General features: G+C 39.2%; 2 protein-coding genes across 2 annotated transcripts in view; both read left to right on the forward strand.

The window, feature by feature from the left end:
• The window catches only part of sel1l.S (SEL1L adaptor subunit of ERAD E3 ubiquitin ligase S homeolog), a 40,033-nt gene extending 32,679 nt beyond the window's left edge, over positions 1–7,354 (forward strand). Inside the window, exon 21 of the mRNA XM_041574401.1 lies at positions 5,909–7,354. Within this exon, the coding sequence (XP_041430335.1) occupies positions 5,909–6,142 (234 nt within the window). The 3' untranslated portion in view covers positions 6,143–7,354. The remainder of the gene's footprint in view (positions 1–5,908) is intronic.
• A 2,304-nt stretch (positions 7,355–9,658) lies between these two features.
• The window catches only part of LOC108699833 (phospholipase B1, membrane-associated), a 28,971-nt gene continuing 16,217 nt past the window's right edge, over positions 9,659–22,412 (forward strand). Inside the window, exons 1-5 of the mRNA XM_041574926.1 lie at positions 9,659–10,177; positions 14,575–14,639; positions 17,819–17,909; positions 20,241–20,299; positions 21,273–21,340. Coding sequence (XP_041430860.1) covers positions 10,126–10,177; positions 14,575–14,639; positions 17,819–17,909; positions 20,241–20,299; positions 21,273–21,340 — 335 coding nt within the window. The 5' untranslated portion in view covers positions 9,659–10,125. The remainder of the gene's footprint in view (positions 10,178–14,574; positions 14,640–17,818; positions 17,910–20,240; positions 20,300–21,272; positions 21,341–22,412) is intronic.

Here is a 22,412-nt window from a genome sequence, read left to right on the forward strand (position 1 = left end):
GTTGCTAGTTCACAAAGCTGGTTGGTGTGTGAGTAAGCTTGTTATTCCTTACAATTTAAAAAGATTAATCTATAATCTTGTTGATTTTGCTCAATATAGCTTTAATGGTGACTATACCCCACTGAATGGATGTTGACCATTTACAATGAATTCATAAGTAATGACGATCTTCTAGAACTTAATACATTCCCCCAAACTTCCAAGCCTACTTTCAATTTCCCACTCCTTTGGCCTATCTACTTCTATGTGCCCAATGAAAGCAATGGTGTCACTGGAGCCCTATGGTACTTGGCACAAAATGGAGCACATTGTTTCCCTCTCTGCAGCCCCTGTACTTCCAAATGATCCCAATTTTATAAACCCTAACCATTTTTTCACCAATATAACTCAATATCTTCTTGTAGCATTAGCACAAGCCCCACATAAACCCCTGTCTGGAACAGAGACGTTTACCCTACAGATATGTATGCTTTCAAAACAAGCTAAACTGACATGGATAATGCAAAATGGCTCTGTTTCTGAAAGGGGGAATTGGAGCAATGTATACTTCAGGTTTAACACATGCAGAATCCTGTAGCAGCCAAGACAATAGTTCAGCAACACAAACTGCTAGAAGCTGGTACCTCTGCTTGTAGATATACATGTTTTATCTATATAGTTCCAGGTTTAATGGCCTATAGGAGACAAAGTGTTTGTGCTTTCAAAAGTCTACCGTTCTCATGACACCTTTCTTATTGGTTATGAGCTGCTAATGTAGTAGGAAGTCTAGTAAGAAACGGTAAAGCAGTTTGCTGCTATCAGGTTGTCTCTGTACAAAAGATTAAATTGTATTGTTATTCTTCCTAAACCAGTCCACCATAATATTTAACCATACCAAGGCCCTAATTGTGAATATATTTTTTAAAGTGGACCTGTCACCCAGACACACAAATCTGTATAATAAAAGTCCAAATTACATAGTTACATAGTTAAATTGGGTTGAAAAAAGACAAAGTCCATCAAGTTCAACCCCTCCAAATGAAAACCCAGCATCCATACACACACCCCTCCCTACTTTTAATTAAAATTCTATATACCCATACCTATACTAACTATAGAGTTTAGTATCACAATAGCCTTTGATATTAGGGGGCAGATTCACTAAGGGTCGAATTTCGAAGTTAAAAATACTTCGAAATTCGACCCTCGAATTGAAATCCTTCGACTTCGAATATCGAAGTCGAAGGATTTAGCGCTAATCCTGCGATCGATCGATCGAAGGATTTTTCGATTAAATCCTTCGAATCGAACGATTCGAACGATTTTAATCCAACGATCGAAGGAAAATCCTTCGATTCAAAAAAAGGTTAGCAAGCCTATGGGGACCTTCCCCATAATGGTCGAATAGTCGAACGATTTTTCGTTCGAATCGTTCGATTTCGTTCGAATTCGAACGAATTTAACCAATTCGATGGTCGAAGTACCCAAAAAATACTTCGAAATTCGAATTTTTTTCATTCGAATCCTTCACTCGAAGTTAGTGAATCTGCCCCAATGTCTGTCGAAAAAATCATCCAAGCCATTCTTAAAGGCATTAACTGAATCAGCCATCACAACATCACCCGGCAGTGCATTCCACAACCTCACTGTCCTGACTGTGAAGAACCCTCTACGTTGCTTCAAATGAAAGTTCTTTTCTTCTAGTCTAAAGGGATGGCCTCTGGTACGGTGATCCACTTTATGGGTAAAAAGGTCCCCTGCCATTTGTCTATAATGTCCTCTAATGTACTTGTAAAGTGTAAAGTGTAAGCCTTTTTTCCAGAGAAAACAACCCCAACCTTGACAGTCTACCCTCATAATTTAAGTCTTCTGTCCCTCTAACCAATTTAGTTGCACTTAGTCTCTGCACTCTCTCCAGCTCATTTATATCCCTCTTAAGGACTGGAGTCCAAAACTGCACTGCATACTCCAGATGAGGCCTTACCAGGGACCTATAAAGAGGCATAATTATGTTTTCATCCCTTGAGTTAATGCCCTTTTTTATGCAAGACAGAACTTTATTTGCTTTAGTAGCCACAGAATGACACTGCCCAGAATTAGACAACGTGTTATCTACAAAGACCCCTAGATCCTTTTCATTTAAGGAAACTCCCAACACATTGCCATTTAGTGTATAACTTGCATTTATATTATTTTTGCCAAAGTGCATAACCTTGCATTTATCAACGTTGAACCTCATTTTCCAGTTTGCTGCCCAGTTTTCCAGTTTAGACAGATCACTTTGCAAAGTGGCAGCATCCTGCATGGAACCTATAGTTCTGCACAATTTAGTATCATCTGCAAAAATAGAAACAGTACTTTCAATGCCCACCTCCAGGTCATTAATAAACAAGTTGAAAAGCAAGGGACCTAGTACAGAGCCCTGCGGTACTCCACTAACAACACTGGTCCAATTAGAAAATGTTCCATTTACCACCACTCTTTGTAGTCTATCTTTTAGCCAGTTCTCTATCCAGGTACAAATACTATGTTCCAGGCCAACATTCCTTAATTTAACCAGTAACCTTTTGTGTGGCACTGTATCAAATGCTTTAGCAAAGTCTAAGTAAATCACATCCCCTGCCATCCCAGAATCGAGGTCTCTACTTACATTCTCGTAAAAAGAAATTAAGTTAGTCTGGCAAGATCTATTACGCATAAAACCATGCTGGCACAAACTCATAGTATTATGATTTGCTATGAAGTCCAGTATCTTATCCTTTATTAACCCTTCGAAAAGCTTTCCTAATACTGACGTCAGACTAACTGGCCTATAGTTTTGAGGCTGAGAACGGGATCCTTTTTTGAATAGAGGCACCACATTAGCAATTCGCCAGTCTCTCGGCACTATGCCAGATCTCAATGAATCCTGAAAAATTAAGTAAAGAGGTTTGGCAATCACAGAGCTAAGCTCGCTAATTACCCTGGGATGAATACCATCTGGCCCTGGACCTTTGTTAATCTTAACATGTTCAAGTCTCTTTTGAATTTCTTCATGTGTGAACCATGCATCATTAGTTGTATTACTAGAATTGGGAGTGTTAAGAAGGAAACCTTCACTTACTGGTTCTTCATTTGTGTAGACAGATGAAAAATACGAGTTCAGAATCTGCGCTTTTATTTTGTTTTCATCAACCAGCTGACCCCCCTCTGATAGTAAGGGTCCCACCCCTTCCTGCTTCATTTTTTTACTATTGACATATTTAAAAAATAATTTTGGATTTTTTTTACTGCTTGCTGCAATATCCTTTTCTATAGCAATTTTAGCTTGCCTTATAGCTTCTTTGCATGATTTATTGGCCTCCTTGTACCTTATAAATGTTTCGGCTGTACCAGCTAACTTGAAAGCCTTGAAAGCACGTCTTTTCTTACCCACCTCAACACCAACGCTTCTATTGAACCAAAAAGGTTTTGCTTTGCAACGACGTTCCTTGCTTACAAGTGGAATATACTGACAAGTATATTTATTAAGCAGCATTTTAAAGACTTCCCATTTTTGTTCTGTGTTTAACCCTGTGAAAAGCATTTCCCACTTAATATGTTGCAGAGATGCCCTTATACTGTCAAAGTTTGCACGTCTGAAATTTAGTGTTTTAGTTACTCCCTTATAGAATTGCTTCTGCAATAGAATCTCAAAGGAGACCATGTTATGATCACTATTCCCTAAATGCTCACCCACACAAATGTTAGAGATGAGTTCAGTATTGTTAGTTATTACAAGGTCCAAAAGAGAGTTATTCCTAGTAGGTTCTTGAACGAGCTGGAATAAAAAGTTGTCATTCAGCATATTTACAAACCTACTAGCTTTTTCTGTCTTAGCAACCCCATTACCCCAGTCAATGTCTGGATAATTGAAGTCACCCATAGCAACAACTTGACCCAGCTGTGAAGCCGCTTGTATCTGCAAGAGTAGCTGGGCTTCATACTCGACACTTATACGAGGTGGTTTATAGCATACACCAATGATAATTCTTTTTGATACCTTTTGCCCAGTCGAAATCTCTACCCAGAGTGATTCTACACCCTCACCAGTGCCAGCTATTGTTATTTCTTTAGCGCATGGCTTTAATTCAGGCTTTACATACAAACACACTCCTCCACCCTTTTTAATCCCTCTGTCCCTCCTAAAAAGGCTGTAACCATTTAAATTCACAATCCAGTCACATGTTTCATCCCACCAGGTCTCAGTGATTATATCATAATTTTATTATATCATAATTTTTAGAGCATGCAATTAATTCTAGGTCTCCCATTTTACCTGACAAACTCCGTGCATTTGCCAGCATACAGCGGAGGTTACTACTTTTACTTTTGAAATGTGCATTACTTAGTGAAGAATTATACGTTAAGTTAGTATTATTCTGTTTTCCTTGTAACAGAGGGACCTCCTTAGCTGGTAAACTGTATGCCCCCCTCACTCCTCCCCCATGACCCCTTACTAACCCCACTGCCCCGTCTACACTAGCTTCCCCATAATCCTTTATCTCACCCCCCCCCCCTTGTCTAGTTTAAACACTCCTCCAACCTCTTAGCCATTCTTTCCCCTAGCACCGCGGACCCCCTTCCATTGAGGTGCAAACCGTCACGGCTGTATAGGTTGTACCCCAACGAAAAGTCAGCCCAGTGCTCTAGGAACCCAAACCCTTCCTTCCTGCACCAAGACTTGAGCTACGCATTAAGCTCCCTAAACTCCCGCTGTTTTCCTAAACTTGCACGTGGCACAGGCAAAATTTCAGAAAAGATTACATTGGAAGACCTTTCCTTGATCTTAGAGCCTAGATCCCTGAAATCATTCTTTAAGGTCTTCCATCTACCATTTATTTTGTCATTAGTACCGATATGCACTAAGACAGCTGGGTCGTGCCCAGCCCCACCCAATAATTTGTCTATCCGTTCAACCACATGCCGAACCCTGGCACCAGGTAGACGGCAAACTGTTCGGTTGTAGCGATCCGGACGACAAATTACCCTATCCACTTTCCTAATAATTGAGTCCCCTACAACCACAATCTGCTTAGGCCTGACTCTACTCTCCCCCCCCCACCACTACTAGAGAAACTGGTCTCCCGGCTGTTAGAGAGATCAGCCCCATCTAGAATTGCCAATCCAGAGTTCATACTCCCATCATCTTCACACAATCTGGCAAATTTGTTGCGATGTATAATCTCCGGATCAGCCTCCATTTTCCTTTTGCCCACCTTAGATTTTCTAACTGTCACCCAGCTAGCTGCCTCAACATCCTGCTGCTGTTCTGTTCCCCCCAAACTATCTGACCCCGCTAGGTCCTGCTCAGTGAGCAAAAGACTCCTTTCAAGATTGTCAATCGACCGCAGTGTTGCAATTAAACATTTAAAACATTTTATTAAAGCATTCATAGTTCATTTTGCTTGATTAATGTGATAAAATAGGATTTTGAATAATTGTTTGGGTGACGGGTCCTCTTTAAAGGGGCAATATACCTTTGTTTTGAACTTGAGAATAGGGATTCTCCTCAACATACTTTTTGCCTATTTTTTTAATCGTATAAAATCTCTGGGCAAACAGGAAATTTGAAGCTACTCCATGTTTCGAGCTAGATGATTAGATTACCAGTGCAGAGATCATTCCCCTGCATAATGGACTCCTGCTAACAAACCAGTGCAGAGGGTAAAGGTTTTTGCACTGGTAATCTGAGCTATAGATAAATAAAATGATCAGTGTTGTCGTTATCTTTATCATAATATCTATGGATGATAAGCTTTGCTTACTTTGCGAGCAGAATAAAAGTCGAATGAAAAAGTTATGTACGTTTTGATGTTCTACACTGCAAAGTTGCTGCAAAACCAAAACGGTTGTTTTGATGCTTTAAGTTCTTTCTGATGTAATTCTCTTTAACTTGCCACTGCATCAGGTTAAAGAAATGGTGTCCCAGTTGGATATGGACCAGTTGCTGGGGCCAGAGTGGGACTTGTACCTTATGACCATCATCGCTCTGCTGCTTGGGACAGTCATTGCATATCGACAAAGGCAGCCTCAAGTTGTTTTAAGACCCCCAACACCAGCTCCAAGAGCAGCACCTCAGGACCCACCACCTCCACAGCCAGAGCAACCCCAACAACAACAAGAAGTTCAGCAACCACAGTGAGCACAAGGGTTTGCTCTGTACAAACAACATTACTTGGTGTAAAAACGATTACCCAAAAGCTTCCAGAAGACCAGAGCTGCCTCCGTCCCACAATGGGTCAGGACATATGCAACCACTTTGATCTGCTGAGTGATAATAGAAACAAAACAAGCTATTTTGCTTTCTGCTTTTCATTTTTTTTTTTTTTGGTTTCTTATATTTCATTTTTTTTTTTTATGGGTAATTACCTCCCTTCTGCTGTATGGAAAGCATCCATTTTCAACAACATTTTTTTTCTTTAGTATTATTTATGAAAGATTCCAAAAGTTTAAAAACCGTCACTGCTGAAAATAGTCGTGAAGGTATTTTTCTCACCTTAGGGCCAAAAGTAGGACTTGTTAAAAGGAAGTGCTGGATATTGGGAAGGCCTGCTGTGGGGTTACCCTCTCCCCATGATATTGTTAGCACTATTTTTAATTTCTTTGTATTTATTATAGAGCCCATCAATCAGAGGCAAACTCCTAATGAATATTTGTGCTCTTTCTGAATATACAAAGCTGCACTAGGGCATATTTCTGCACCTCTCTGCAACAATATGTGTTAGAACAGGAAATGCCACTTAACTCGGGTTGTCAGCTTCACTTTTTATGAGAAGCCCCTTGCACAGCAGATATGACTGCAGTTCAAGTTTGGATTTGGCTAAGTGTCTTCATCACTTATCCCTTGAATCTGAAAAGCTACTCAAGCAGCTGTGGTCATTGCAGAGATGTCACGTTCTTCATGTTTTCATTCTGGGGAAGAAGACTGTAGAAAAGCCTAAAATACTGCAATGACTTGTGGAATCAGAGGAGAACTTGAGGAGTTCTTTAAATTACTCCTTTGATGCAATGACAAGAGATCTTCAGATACATCACTTGTAATCAGAAATGTGCTTGGATTTGAAGTGAAAATCATTTTGTATGTAATTGAGAAAATTCCATTTCACAGCAAGAATTCGAGATCGACTGCCACGGACATACTTTTACTAATCCTTGTCATGATGTGCTGGGATGCAGAACATGCACAGTCCAACCCCATAGCATGAGAAGGATTAAATACTTTGCATTCAAGGGACAATGTTTGAGAACCCAGCTCCCCTATGGGGTTAGAGTAAAGCTTGGGGCAGACAAGAAAGCCATGTAATTTATCAGCTGGGCTTATGAGTTTTATTTAAATAAAAAGTTTAAACTGTGACGTACATTTATTTATTTAGCAGTCTCTAAACTTCCTGGATAAGAAGAACAGCAGTGAGAAATAATGTCAAAAAGAAGGTGGACTGGGATAAGAAAACTCTGAAGTAGAAAAAAAATGCTAAGCTGAGACTTTACGGAAAAAGTTATGAAGAGCAGAAAAGTGCATGGGCAGATAGGAAAATAAATGAACAGTGTATTGAGTGGACCCACCAAACAGAGAGAAATCGATATCCATGCAGTTGGCAAGAGTAGTAAGATTTCATTTTATTTGGGTTTGTATTTTTGTGGGCTTGACAATTGATTTTGTTCTAAATTGTCTTTGCAAAATTATTTCTGCTAATAGCGAATACCCTATCCTCTCTTAAATTTCTATTTTTTTTTAAATAATATACCCATGCTCCTTTTTTTCCTTATTTTTTTTGATAGTAAATCATCCTACATAAAGGGGCAGATTTATTGTGTGGAGTAAAAAAACAGCAGAATAATTCATCAGGCATCGCCATGTAAAAAACGGTGTAAAAATTGCATCATTTTGTTGGTTTGCTTTTTCTTTGAGCAACTTCTGCCAGAACTTACAACGGTCTGAAGCAGTGTATTGTGCAGTGTAAATAACAGCTGTAAAACTAGCATTGACATTTTTCATTTTACACAGCATAATAAAAGCTGCCGCTTCTTCTTCTATTCCCTTACGAATGAAAGCTTCATGAAGCCGTCACACATAGCTCAGTTTGACAATCCAACAGGGAAAATCATGCCGATTGAATCAAAAGATGGGCCGATGCAGACCTATTGATCAAGGACTGGATCTATGGCCTGATGAGGTCCTTGGCCAGTGTCTTACTGATGCCAGAACATCATCTGTAAAACAAGCAATTTTTTTGCTTAATTGCATATTTAATTTATTGCTCGGGCAAGATATAAACTGATTGGGCAGTTATGTACCAAGATAAATAGTGCATAAACTTGAATTTGCGTGCAGATAGTGTGACCACAACAAACCCGGTTCAGAGTTCCAAACTCCAACAGCAGTCCAAATGCAATCACCATGTTTGCCATTAGATTTAATCAGTGTGTTTACTTCCCAGTGCAACCTTGCTTTGTGTGCTCACTGCTCAAAGATATGCATCTGAGAATAGGAAATTTGCAACTAGCATTAAAGGCCCCTTGCATCAAATAGTTAAAGTTTTATGAATCAATGTACATAAAACTAATAGATATGTGCCTGATATGGCCTCCCGGGTGGTGGGTAGGGTTGCCACCTTTTCTTAAAAATTTTACCGGCTGGGGGGGCGGGAACAAAAAGGGGCGGTCCGTGATGTAAAAAGGGGCTCGTAGTCTCGAAGAGATCTCCAGAAGGAGAACAATCCAGTGGATTGGGGGCAGGCCAAGGGGTCTTGTTAAGGTTATTACAAATTTACCGGCAGCTTCATTGCCAGTAAATTTGTAATACCTGCCTTTTTAGGTGTCTTACCGGCTAGGCAGGTAAAATACCAGCCGGGTGGCAACCCTAGTGGTGGGTAAAATTGACCTAATTCAATATTTGTCACCATAAATTGGTCCTTCAACTCATGGAACTTTTTTAATTCTGCCTTAGATAATGGGACAGTACTTGGCAGATATCCGTTGGGCATGTCAATATTTTGGATTAATGTAATAGATCCACTGCACACCTGTAATTCACTTCCACTGCACTGGTGGTGCGAGCCCTCTGTTGACCTGGCCGGGTCCCTTAGCAACAGCAAACGATTTTTGAACGGATCCGCGCACACACAGTTATTTGTCGTTGAGGAGCTTACCCCTTTTATAATGCTACCAACATAATAAAATGGGTACTCCCCCCTCCCTTCATCAGGATGAAGGGTTTTCCCCCTCGAAACATTGATACTGTTTGTACCATAATGGGTAAGCTCCTCGACCGCAAATAATTGTGTGTGTGTGTGTGCGCGCGGATCTGTTCAAAAAATCGTTTGATGTCAATATTTTGGCCACATGCATGGTCCAGTCCCCTGCGATTCATTCCCCTTGTACTGCCTGCTCCTAAAAAAAACTTCCAGACCATTATATTTCAGTTAGGGATACACCAAATCGACTTTTTTGGATTCGGCCGAACCCCTGAAGCCTTTGTGAAAGATTCGGCTGAATACCGAACCGAATCCGAACCCTAACATAGTTTTACTTCCTTGTTTTCTGACGAAAAGTCACATGATTTTAAGGATTTGGTTCAGCCAGGCACAAGGATTCAGCCGAATACCAAACCGAATCCTGTATTTGGTGCATCCCTAATTTCAGTATTATTATTCTGAGGCATAGATCTCCTGTTATCACATTATTGTAACCAAGAAGGTAATGTCCTTTGTACTATAAAATATGCCAGTGACCGAGACAAGCTTTATCAGTTACAGCATTAGAAGGGGGCAGATAAACATTAATGGAATGCTGATTCGCTAAACATACTATCAGATAACAGTAAGGGAATTGTTAGCCGGAAAAGAATTTCATTTAATAAGTGGGACATCTCTGAGCATGGACTTTGATAATATGAATAAATTAGTATAATGTGGAAAATACAGCTACTGATTTGTGCATTGTGAGCTCTTTAGCCCTGGACTGAAACCTAGACCTTCAGTGCCCCTGCACTCACACACGGAATACTTTTCTGTGTATTGACTCTGTCTGCTGTTTCCCAGTTTAGCTTACTACAAGTGCTATCTAATACCTTCTTAAAAAGAAATTGCTGGAACGCTGGGCAGGTAACAAATCTCAGTAAATAGAATGGGGATGGTAAAAGTGATCGTCTTCTCCTTGTGGCTGCACCATGCACACGGTAAGTTCTGTTTTCTCCCCACACAAATCAAAAGTAGTGTGTCCTACAGTAGTTGGAGATTTAAAACCTTACATCTATACAGATGCTTTCGAGACTTCAACTGGTCATATGAAAATATAGAACTTAAATTTCACAACATTGTTTCAACCAAGCATGATAGAGTAAAATATAGCCGTTAATGCAGGGTCATCTGCAGAGGAGGTGAGGCCTGGGGCACACCTTTATTGGCCTATGATTTTTATATAAAGTATTTATATGAAAATGTCCAAATTATGACCCATTGAACTACAGGTTCCAGCACTCGGACATTCTTCAGCTTTCAGAAAGTTCTGAGAATTGCAATTTAACAGGAAACTGATCAAACTGGGTTTATTTAGAAGCAGCGCAACAAGTGAAAATAAAGAATGTGATAATAATATGATGATGCTTTAAAAACAAAAAGGGAGCTATTCATTATAATGTGGGGGTTTGTTGGTGCCACTCAATGTGGGTCTTGCACATGTATAAGATCATGGAGTCTCCCAGTGAGCATTGTGTTAGATGTAGGTATTTTTTTCTTATTTTAAATGTACAGAATCTGAAGGAGTTGCTTGGTTTGAGACAACCTAAGAGAGTGCTCTTTGATGAGGAAGGGGTAAAGAAATAGGTGGGGGGTAGACAGACTAGTTACAGAATAGTCACAAGGGGAGTCAGGGGACAGTTTATCAGAGTGGATCATCTGCAGCCGGTTCACTCAAACAAATTTGCCATTTATAAGGAGAACTGAGCAACTGAATTGGCATGTATGGAGCAAACAGACTTTCAGAACACATTAGTCATCAGCTGCTCTAGTACAGGGGAAGAAATGTTGGAAGGCTGGGAGTAGTTACTTGAATAATGGACTTTAAATTGGGCAGATCATTGGGCTGCTGAGGAAGAGGTCAAGTATGCAATGTCACCAACGACCAAATTTGACAAATACATTTGAATAATTTCAGAAAACAAAAACATGAAACAACTCCTTATTGTCTGTGGAGGTTCTCATTCATCCAGGTCATAGTATATGTATAGTAATAAATCACCAGGACTTTCTCTCTCTCTACAAGAGGTCCTCTGCACTCAACCCATTATCAATATATTAAGGACATTGAAACATTTTGTGCTTTAAGCTACTAAAAAAAGTCTTGCCCTTTAAACAAAACAGGGATTGTTTGTCCATATATTGCAATATATTTAAGCTGGCCAACTACATCAAAGTCATCCCATATCTGGCCAGTCCTATTCTCAAATTGCAGCTGATTCAGTAAGAATTCTATTGCTTCATTTTACAAAGGGACTAAGTTTTACCTGCAACTTACTTGCTGCTTTCAAAGTAAAACTCCCAAACTTGGCTGCCCTTTTATTAGACACCAGTGGGATCACCTGACTATAGCTGGGAAGGGTGGGAGCTACAACATGGAGCTGGTCACTGCTCCTGTATAACTATAACAAGGGAAAGTTGTGCTCACCACTAATTTTTAATACACGTGCGTATATATATATATATATATATATATATATATATATATATATATATAATTTTTTTTTTCTCCTCTTGAAGACATTTCTGTAGTCATCCGACTGGCTTTCTCAATTCAGAATGGCTTGTACAAAAATCTTTGTGTGGGGGCTGAGAGCTCATGAAGTTAGGTGTTGATTGCATGATTGGAGCTTTGAGGTGTTATTAAACCATCCAGGGAGAGCTGCTAAAACAGCATTGTATGTGGCAGACAATAGATAATGCACCCCCTCCTCTATTCAAACTTGGCTTTTCTGTTCAGTTTTCACATATATGGCTTCTTTGACCCCTCTTTAAAACCAGTCCTCCTCCATGTCCAGAATGTGTGTCCTTTTTCCTTTAGTTATATGTACACGTCCTGACCAGAGGAGCTGGTTCTTCTGTGCTGCGCCATACGTATGTGTAATAGTTGTGTAATTTCTCCCATATACAGATCTGAACACTCCTCACTGCACTGCATGCACAATGTTACTCTTCTTATGCTTTAGTATTGGGTTTTTTGGATGAACCAGCTTGTGTTGCTGGATTTAAAGCAGACCGGGATGTAGTGTTTTTTAAAGATCCTCCTTAATTTTTTGGACACCCCAGAAATATGTGGGAGGACCAAGTTATTTTGTCCTGCTTTCCACCTTCAGTGGTAATTTTGGTGTTGTTCTTTCTCCTTCTCCCAGTTTTAACAAGGCCCAATCTGGACACCTATAAGTTTTATGGGCCCCTCCAAGATGTTCCAACTCTTCCACCTTAGCCTATGTGCTGATGGGGATCGGGTCTCCTCTGTGATGTAGGGTTCTGATAAACCCCAGTTTGTGATCTAGTGGGTAGCGGGAGTCAAACAGCAGGAACTGGTCTGTGTGGATTGGTTTCCTGTAGATTTCTATTTCCAGCTTTCCACCCTCTCTGACTCCTACAAAGCACTCCAAAAAAGCCAGTGTACTATCTTGCAAATCTTTCTGTGTAAACCTGATGTTGTGGTCCACTGTGTTGATGTGCTGAGTGAAAGTTTGAACAGAGGCGGTGGAGTGCGACACCTATTGGCTGCCACATACATTGCTGTTTTAGCACCTCTTCCTGGATAGTTTAATAACACCTCATAGCTCTAATCATGATATTCAATCAACACCTTACCCCCATGAGATCTCTGACCCCCTGCCGATTATACAGAGAAGAGTATGGTGATTGTAGCAAGACTCCAGGGTATTTAATTACAGAAAGATTTTTGTACAAGCAGGGCCAGAATTAGGGGTAGGCAGAGTAGGCACGTGCCTAGGGTGCAGAGGTGGAGGGGCGCCAGGCACGTACTTACTCCTACCCTAGTCTGGTCCCTTCTCTGCCGAGTCCCGACCGTCCACTTGTTCTCGTCTATGCACGACAGCGCTTTGCTCAGTACAATGGTATGGTATTAGAAGCGTTAAGCAGAGACAAAGGATGGCTAAATGTGAAGTATACAGTACAGTAGAACCCCCATTTTATATCCCCTGATTTTAAGTTTTCCCTCATTTTAAATTGTTGTTTTGTGGTCCCACCTATATTATGCATAATACGTTTCCCTGATTTTAAGTTTTCCCTCATTTTACATGGTTGTTTTCTGGTCACCTAAAAAACATAAAATGGGGGTTCTACTGTATTTTAAACTATAATTGGGGGAGGTACAGTGAGAAATATAGTGTTAAGTTAGACAAAAACCTTGGCACAGCAGAGAAAATATAACCGTATTGTTTGTAGGGTAGGCACTCAAAGACCAATCCTCCAGGCAGTAGTAGTAAAAAAAGGTCTTTATTGAAGTATATGTGTGGATTACAGCCTTACGCATTTCGTGTTTTCACAACACTTAATCAAAGAGAAAATAGTGGCAGAGGGTGCAGGTGCTGAATTGGGTGGTAAAATGTATGAGATTGAGTTAATGGCCCTGGGGCAAGAACAGGCCTGGATTTGTGGAGAGACCACCAAGGCCAGGGCAGCAGCCCAACCACACCCACATTGGTTCAGAAACACTGAGGATGCGCAGGAGATACAATAGTTTTAAAATTTCCTGTGCACCAATTCCCTTTGCTCCTGTCCCGATGATGAAAACTTGCGCTAATAAAGAGGAGGGGATGGGGGTGCAAACGGCATACGGCCTAGGGGCGTCCGCTATCAAAATCCAGCCCTGGGCGAGAATTATGATATGATAGTATTGCCAAAAAAAATGAATTCCAATCACTTACCTGGTACCCCAGGCCAGTGCTCCAGTTAACTGAAAACATCTCAGCACCACGGAGCTTCTTCGTTCTTCAATGGTCCCAGGCTGATGCAGCAGAGTGAAAAAGACTCCTTTTTTTCTTAAAAGTTCAGCTTTTCACTCTACTGTGTCTGTGCATCCTCCCGAAAAAGAAGCAACAGAAAAAGATTAAAAAAAAGGGTATCAGGTAAGTGATCACCATTACTATTTTTTTTTGGCAATACTGGTCCCATCATAATTCTCACCCAGGGCCATAAACTCAAGGTCATTAATGATTTTTAGACGTATAGAACATTTGGGCATATTGTTTTAGCCTGAATATAAATTGCATATTGCCCATTTATGATTTCATCCTAGTTTTCATGCAACTGTGCTTTCTGCACTAGAAGAGTTGATTGGCTAGAAAACACAATTTTAAACAATATCAACTCTTTCATATTAAAGTTACTAGGAACAGCTTTTTTGGTGTCCCCTGTAACCTGCGGGTGCTGCCACCTGAGGTCAGTTTCTCAGACAAATAGGAGATTCCATATCAGTACAAACAAATGCTTGTATGAGCTATTAGCCTGCTCTTTTGTTTTTGTTTTGGACTTCTGTTTACTGGTTGTTTTTCATTGTACCGTTTCTATTTCTTTCAAAAAGGGCTGGGTTGGTTTGATAACTATATGTCCGGACTTAAAATCCAAATATCCACGTATGGATTACAGGTAAGAATGGAAATATTGTATAGTTAGATGTTATCATAGCTATTCTATCAGTGCATGCTCTGGTATTCTTCTAAATAGTATTCTTCTAAAATGTATTACAATTTTTCAATGGCTTTAAAGCAATTTGTGAATGTAAATACTACTGAAAGCAACATTTGTCTCTTGCTATTCTCTGCACTGCCGCTTCTGACAATGGAAACAATGTAGCAGAAGCCAGCTGATTTATAGATCTATGAGGAATAGTGATGTGCGGACTGGCCTGATACCTTCCAGTTTACCCACGGATCGGGCGGGTTCAGGCCGACCCCGCACCTCCCTTTCCAGGTTGTGGGCGGGTTGAGCTCTTCTGACTGTTCTCCCCACCCACGACCTTCCAAATACCGGCTTCCGTCTTCCGGGTTGAACTTTTATAGTTGTGCGCCCTGCCCCTTTTGTGACGTCATCAGCAGGGCGGGTCGGCACGGGTCTATAAAAAGGAACCCTGAAGTCGGGCGCGGGTGTACATCACAAGTGAGGAAGTGTGCAAGGCATTGCAGGAAAGGGAATCCTGGCTAGAGCAAAATTGATCACTTTTACATTGTTTCAAGAGTCAGAACCAGCAGTACAGTAGCACCAGAACCAGTAGCACAAATACTGCTTTCAACCCACTGAAAGTTTTTAATCAATCCATATTTGAAAGCTACCCATAACTGCATTTTCTTTTTTTTTAACAAAATGATATATTTAGTTTTACATTCCATTGAATGTGAACTAACGAGACCCCATTATTATCTACACTGTGCTCTTTAAACACCATAGTTTTAATATAATGCAGCCTTTGATCTATGTTTTACTGCTGCATTGGTTCCCATTGAAAGAAAACATGGGGATAAAGTGCAAACATATTTAAATTAATACTGTTAAAATGAAATACATGTATTGCAGTCAATTCTGATGAAAATTATGAAAATACTCTCTTAATTCAGATAGACAGTACCTGATTTTTTAAATAAAAAAGTCCAACCAAACTTGAATTTACAATTTGCCTTAATTTATCAATAAAAAAAAACTCCACACATTTGCATTTGACACCCGAAAACCATGAAAAATTCGAGTTTTTGCAGAAAAAACAGGATCAAACTCCGAAAACACCAAAAATTCCGTGAGGGTTAAAAATGTCTTCAAATGCTTAAGGGGATAAATTAATTAAAAGGTGTATTTGCTCACACTGAATCTCTGCAATTTACCGATTTTTCACGATTCACAGAGTCCCGGTATCTTGCCGATTTTCACGATTTTGGGGTAAATTCACCAAAAATGTAATTTAAACCTTACAAGTGACACACCAGCTAGACTGGGGGAATCATTCGATACAACCTAGGAGTTTCGGAAAATTCCTATTACTGTGATTTTAAGTGACAACCTACCTGAATAATTTTAAAAAATCTATTTATGTATTTATATTGTTATATGTTGGGTTCCTGGCCGGCCAGGTTTTAAATGAATTTTTTTTTAAAGTAAAACAAAATTCTTATACATTCAGATTAATTTGGTCTCCAAACACACTTCTAATTAATTTATTAATGTTTTGTTAACCTCAAAATGACCTTGGGGATTTAAGGTAGGACTCCACGGAAGATTCCGCCGCGATCCGACACGCTGCACAAAAAAGCAGGCGACACATCGGATGCGACAAAATAAGGTAAGTAATTCTTTTGTGGGATCGTGTCACAGCGTTGATGTGGCGCAACACGACTGTCTGATGCAGATGATGTGTCTGCATCCGACAGTCGTGTCGCATCAACAATGCGACACGATCCGACAATAGCATTGCTTACCTTATTTTCGTCGCATCCGACGTGACGCCTGCGTTTTTGCGGATCGCGGCGGAATAAAGGAGACTTCTCCTTAATGCCACATTGCCTCTATTTATTCCTATTTGACATCTGCCATTGACTTTTACATGAATTTGGCAGGTTTTAGATGGATGTTTTCAGATTTGGACTTGCAACAGCTTCAGGGACAATAAACTGGCATTTTTTTTACCACAACTTTTTTGGGTTTTTTGGCATCAAAACGGACGCTACAAAAAAAATTTCGCCATAGTAAATAACTCCCTTATTGTCAGAATGCTCTTTTGATCAGCGAATTAATGAATAAATCGAAGAGAAAATAGCAGAGGATTAAATAATATATGAAAAATATTCAGACAGAAATGACTGTATTTGCAAAGACATAGGGGCACATTTACAAAGCTCGAGTGAAGGGTTCGAATTAAAAAAACTTCGAATTTCGAAGTGTTTTTTGGCTACTTCGACCATCGAATGGGCTACTTCGACCTTCGACTACTACTTCGACTTCGAATCGAATGATTCGAAGTAAAAATCGTTCGACTATTCGACCATTCGATAATCGAAGTACTGTCTCTTTAAGAAAAACTTCGACCCCCTACTTCGGCAGCTAAAAGCTACCGAAGTCAATGTTAGCCTATGGGGAAGGTCCCCATAGGCTTGCCTGCGTTTTTTTGATCGAAGGATATTCCTTCGATCGTTGTATTAAAATCCTTCGAATCGTTCGATTCGAAGGATTTAATCGTCCGATCGAATGAATAATCCTTCGATCGTACGATCGTAGGATTAGCGCTAAATCGTTCGACTTCGATATTCGAAGTCGAACGATTTTAGTTCCTAGTCGAATATCGAGGGTTAATTAACCCTCGATATTCGACCCTTAGTAAATCTGCCCCATAGTGTTACTATTTACTCTGGTGACGAGAGGGGGTTAAAGATAACAAGCTGATGTATGTTGTCCTTATGGGTGACACGTGTTATAAACTTCCCACTCGTTATGATGACAATGAAAAATAGGCCAAAAATACACAGAATTTGTAGTGCATAACTCTGCTGAAACCCTTAAAATTCACCTGTAAACTAGTTACTAGGAATGGGCGCATTTTTTCGACTTGTTTCACCGCAAAAATGACGCCCATAGACTTGTATGGTGTTGTGCGTCCAAAAAAAAAAAGGCGTGCATCAAAAATAATTTTTTTGACGCCCATAGACTTTAATGGGTGTCGGTGACATTTTGCCGGCGGCAAATTTTTGACAAAACTACTCAAATTTGCCCATCCCTACTAGTTACAATCAACAGGGTTTAGGAAAAAAAAAACAATATATTATAACAGTTATTTTTTGTACCAGGAGTTTCCGGAGAAAGCCAGAAATGGGAGCAGTAATGATTCAATACTCATATGCCCGGATATGTCTCCCTCTGCTGAAGTCCCCACTTCAGGTATATTTTGTTTGGCAAGCTGCTTCTATACTGAGACTCTTTATATTCAAGGTAGGGTGGGAGTTAATTGCTATTTATAAATACATAAATCTTTCTTACATCTTAAAGGAACAGTTCAGTGTAAAAATAAAAACTGAGTAAATAGGCTGTGCAAAATAAAAAACGATTCTAATCTAGTTAGTTAGACAAAATGTATAATGTATAAAGGTTGGAGTGATTGGATGTCTCACATAATAACCAGAACACTACTTCCTGCTTTTCAGATCTCTAACTCTGAGTTAGTGTGTGGGAGCCACAAGGGACATATCTGTTTGCAATTGATCCTCAACATGTTCAGATTCAACAGCTCAGATTCAAAAGCAACAGTTATGACCCATGTGACCCCTCAAGTCACTGATTGGTAATTGCCTGGTAACCAAATCAGTGGAAACTATGTCATATGCTGGGATGCAAATAAGTCTGATCCAATTTGGATAGATATCTGGTCAGGTAGTCCCCATACACAGGCCAATACCAGGATCAGTATCAGCCTATGTATGTCTATTTTTTTTTTTTCCTAATTTTTTCGCTTTTTATTACTAGTTTTTTCTTTTGAACGGAAAACAACTAGAAAAAACTATGTATGGTTAGCAAATCCTTCCAGATGACAACATAGATTGATTACACCAAGGGAGGTTTTCATCTTAAAGGAATGACTAACTCAGAGTTAGAGAGCTGAAAAGCAGGAAGTTGTGTTCTGTTCTGTTCTGTTCTGTTAGACATCCAGTCACTCCAGTCTTTATACATTACATTTTTGGCTAGCTAACTATATTGGAAACATTTTTTATTTTGCACAGCCTATCTATTTACCCAGTTTTTATTTTTATACTGAACTGTGTTAAAGCCCCTTGTTTAACAAGAGTACAATGGATAGGACTTTTAGCTAAATGGGATGTTTTTAAATTAACTTTTAGTATAATGGAGAGAGTGATATTCTGAGACAATTTGCAATTGATTTTCATTTTTTATTATTTTTCGTTTTTGTTTAATTTCACTTTTTATTCAGTCAATTCAGTATCCAGTTTTCAATTTTGGCAATCTGATTACCAGGTACCAAATTACCCTAACAAACATGCTTTGATTTGAATAAGAGCCTGGAATATGAATAGGAGAGGGCCTGACTAGTAAGATGAGTAATAAAAAATTAAAAAACAACAAAAAGTTTGTAGCCTTACAGAGCATGTTTTTTTTGTTTTTTTTAGATGGGGTAAGTGACCCCCATTTGTAAGCTGAAAAAAGGCAAATAACTCCAAAATGATACAATTTAAATAATGAAGACCAATGGCAAAGTTGCTAGGAACTGGACATTCTATAACATAAAGTTACCTATTTTTTGCCTTTTGTTTTAATCATGAAAAATCTATTCTCTCTATCTCTAATAAATGACCCTAAGTTAGTGTCCCTGTTTTCTTGGTGCTTGAGGTAAACAGGCTAAACAGGGAAATTGAAGCTACTTCATGTTTGGTCCTTGCAAGGTAGATAATTAGATTACCAGTGGGCAGATATCCCCTATATAATGGACTACTGCTAACAAAATAGTCACAACAAATGATGAAGGGAGGAAGTGGCATATTGGTAATACGATTATCTGGCTCCCAAGGACCAGACATAGAGTAGATTATTTTTTCTGCTTTATAAAACATATTGTGCAATAAAAATAAAAGTCCCCATGGGGTAATGTGAAATCTTGCAAATTTATCTGAGGGGACATAATCTATTATTATTATTATTTTTATTAATACTACTAATTAATAATAATTATAATAATTATAATAATAATAGTAGAATGATAGGTATATAAAGTGCTCAGTAAGAATTATTAGAACACAAGGCATACCTATGATGACTACTACTATTACTACTACTACTACTACTACTACTACTACTACTACTACAATGATAGGTATTATCATTATAATTTTTGAAACACAAGGCATACCTAAGTCTACTACTAATAATAATAATTATGATAATAAAAGAATGATAGGTAAATTAAGTGCTCAGTAAGAATTTTTGGAACACAAGGCATATCTATGACGACTACTACCACTACTACCACTACTACTACTACTACTACAATGATAGGTATTATTATAATTATTGAAACACCAGGCATACCTACTACTACTATTAATAATAATTATGATAATAATAATAGAATGATAGGTATATAAAGTGCTCAGTAAGAATTAATGGAACACACGGCATACCTATGTCTCCTGAACAAGAGAAAGGGCAATAGTTTTAAACTGGATATTACATGATATGTCTGTTCAACTCTTTTTCTCACAGTGGAGAAAGTGAAACCAGCTGATGTGAAAGTTGTGGCTGCTTTGGGGGACTCACTGACGGTAAGAACTCTTTTGCCCCATTTTGGGGAAGAGAATGTGATATAAGAAAAGGATTAACAAAACTCTCTGGGGGAAATTCACTAAAGGGCAAATTTTCGCCTCGGAAGGCTCAGCCACACTTCGTGCCATTTCGTCAGACGTTAATTTGCAGCGCATATGCGAATTCATCAAAATGAAAAGTTACATTTTAGAGGACAAATGTTGGCAAAGTTTCTCCAGCGAAATGTTGTCAGCGCAAGCATTTAGAAGCGAACTTTCACTACCATGAATTTCTGCCTAGCGAAATTAGTTAACAGACTTACTCTTAGGTCAATTTGAAAATGGCAGGTACATATAGGTTGTATATATGTCTTTATTAGAGATGTTGCTGGTAATCCTTGAAGTGGCCACTTATTAAAAATGTCCAAGAAAGCAAAATAAAGACAAAGATTCTCTGTTGTCCTAGACATGAGCCCACCCTAAAACAAATGTGGCATGCCCCTCAAATGGTTAATAAAAATTTTTAAAAAATATATATTCAACTTTTAAACATAATCCCACTTTAAAATATGAAAAAAAGGAAGCATAATAAAGTCAATGAGATCCTCTAATGTCCTAGACATGAGGCTACCCTCAATTTTTTTTGACTTTTCGGCATACAGGATATGATGTCACTGACATAAGATTGAGGAGGATGTGGCTTCATCTTATCCATTCGCCAGGTATAACCTGGCAAAGGAAACTCTGGCGAAAGGGGTATCGTAATGGAAAATTCACACACTAGTGAATTTGCGGAGTAATGATCGTTCACCTGAGCAAAAATTTGCCTGGTGAAAGGGCACGAAACTTCATTAGTGATGTACTCTTTCGACATCGAATTTTCCTCTATGCCTATTCGTAAATTGGTGATGTCCCAGCAGATTGGATGTCTGGCGAATGTTCTCTAGCGACGGCCCTATTCATCCTTTAGTAAATTTGCCCCTCTGCGTTTCAGACAGCAATTGCAGCCAATGCTACAAATGTACTGGAGACCCCAAATGAATACCGACAACTTTCCTGGAGGTAAGAAGAGACTGCAAGCTCTTGTGGTACAAATATTTGTCTCAAAATAGTATTAGTTGCTAATCATTCTATTGACCAATGGCTATTCTATTTTCTGTGGTCATGGCCATTTCATCTTCTTACTTATACTTTTTAGTACAGACCGATTCGGCAGGTTATTGGCCCGTGTATGGGGCCCTCCGACGGGCTTCCCCGATCGTTATCTGCCTGAAAGTCTGCCAGATGTCGATCGGACAGGACTAAAAATCCCGTCGGACCACCGGTTAGCCATCATTAGGATCCGATCATTGGGCCTTAGGGCCCTCGATCGTATCAGCCCGATATTGCCCACCTCAAGGTGGGCATATTGGGGAAAGATCAGCTTGTTTGGCGACATTGAGCAGATCTCTCCATGTATGGCCACCTTTAGATACCATTAGGGATTAATGATCAAGCCCTGCCACATACCATCTACCTAACACTTATATCATATGAACTGTATTTTACTTTGTTCTTCCATGTAATTTTCATGTTACTACATCACCTTTTTCTCTTTTTTTTTTTTGCCTTCTTATCTTCTTAATTCTTCCCTCTACCAATAATAATCTCCCTTCTTTTGTACAGACATACTCTCAACTAATTATTTACCTCCCTTTTAAGGTCATGCCTTTTGCTTGCCATCTAATTCTCCCATTAAATATTGAATGCTGTTGTTCTATGGGAAAGTCTATGGATGCAAACGTGCTTGAAGCAAAAAATGAATAAAGTGCAAATGCGTTGGACAGCAAGTGCCATTGTGAGGCATCCTCCCCGGCTTTTTAAAGGGAAGGTGTAGCCACCATGTTTCTTTCCCTCTCCAAATAAATAAGTGTATAAGTGCAGTGGATTGCATCTTTGGTTATATGTGCCTACAGCACAACCATCTTAGAAAAAGGAGGGCACAATGCAAAAAAAGATTTAATTGCAGTTGCTTGCTGTTTTTTCCCCAAATTCAACAATTTATCAATAACAGCTCCTTGTCTTTCCATTCTCTGTTTTCCTCTGTTGAAAGTAGCTCTGATAGTGATATTACACTTATAATAGGCACAATGAA

The sequence above is a fragment of the Xenopus laevis genome, chromosome 8S (assembly GCF_017654675.1).
Source record: "Xenopus laevis strain J_2021 chromosome 8S, Xenopus_laevis_v10.1, whole genome shotgun sequence".
NCBI classification, from domain to species: Eukaryota; Metazoa; Chordata; class Amphibia; order Anura; family Pipidae; genus Xenopus; species Xenopus laevis.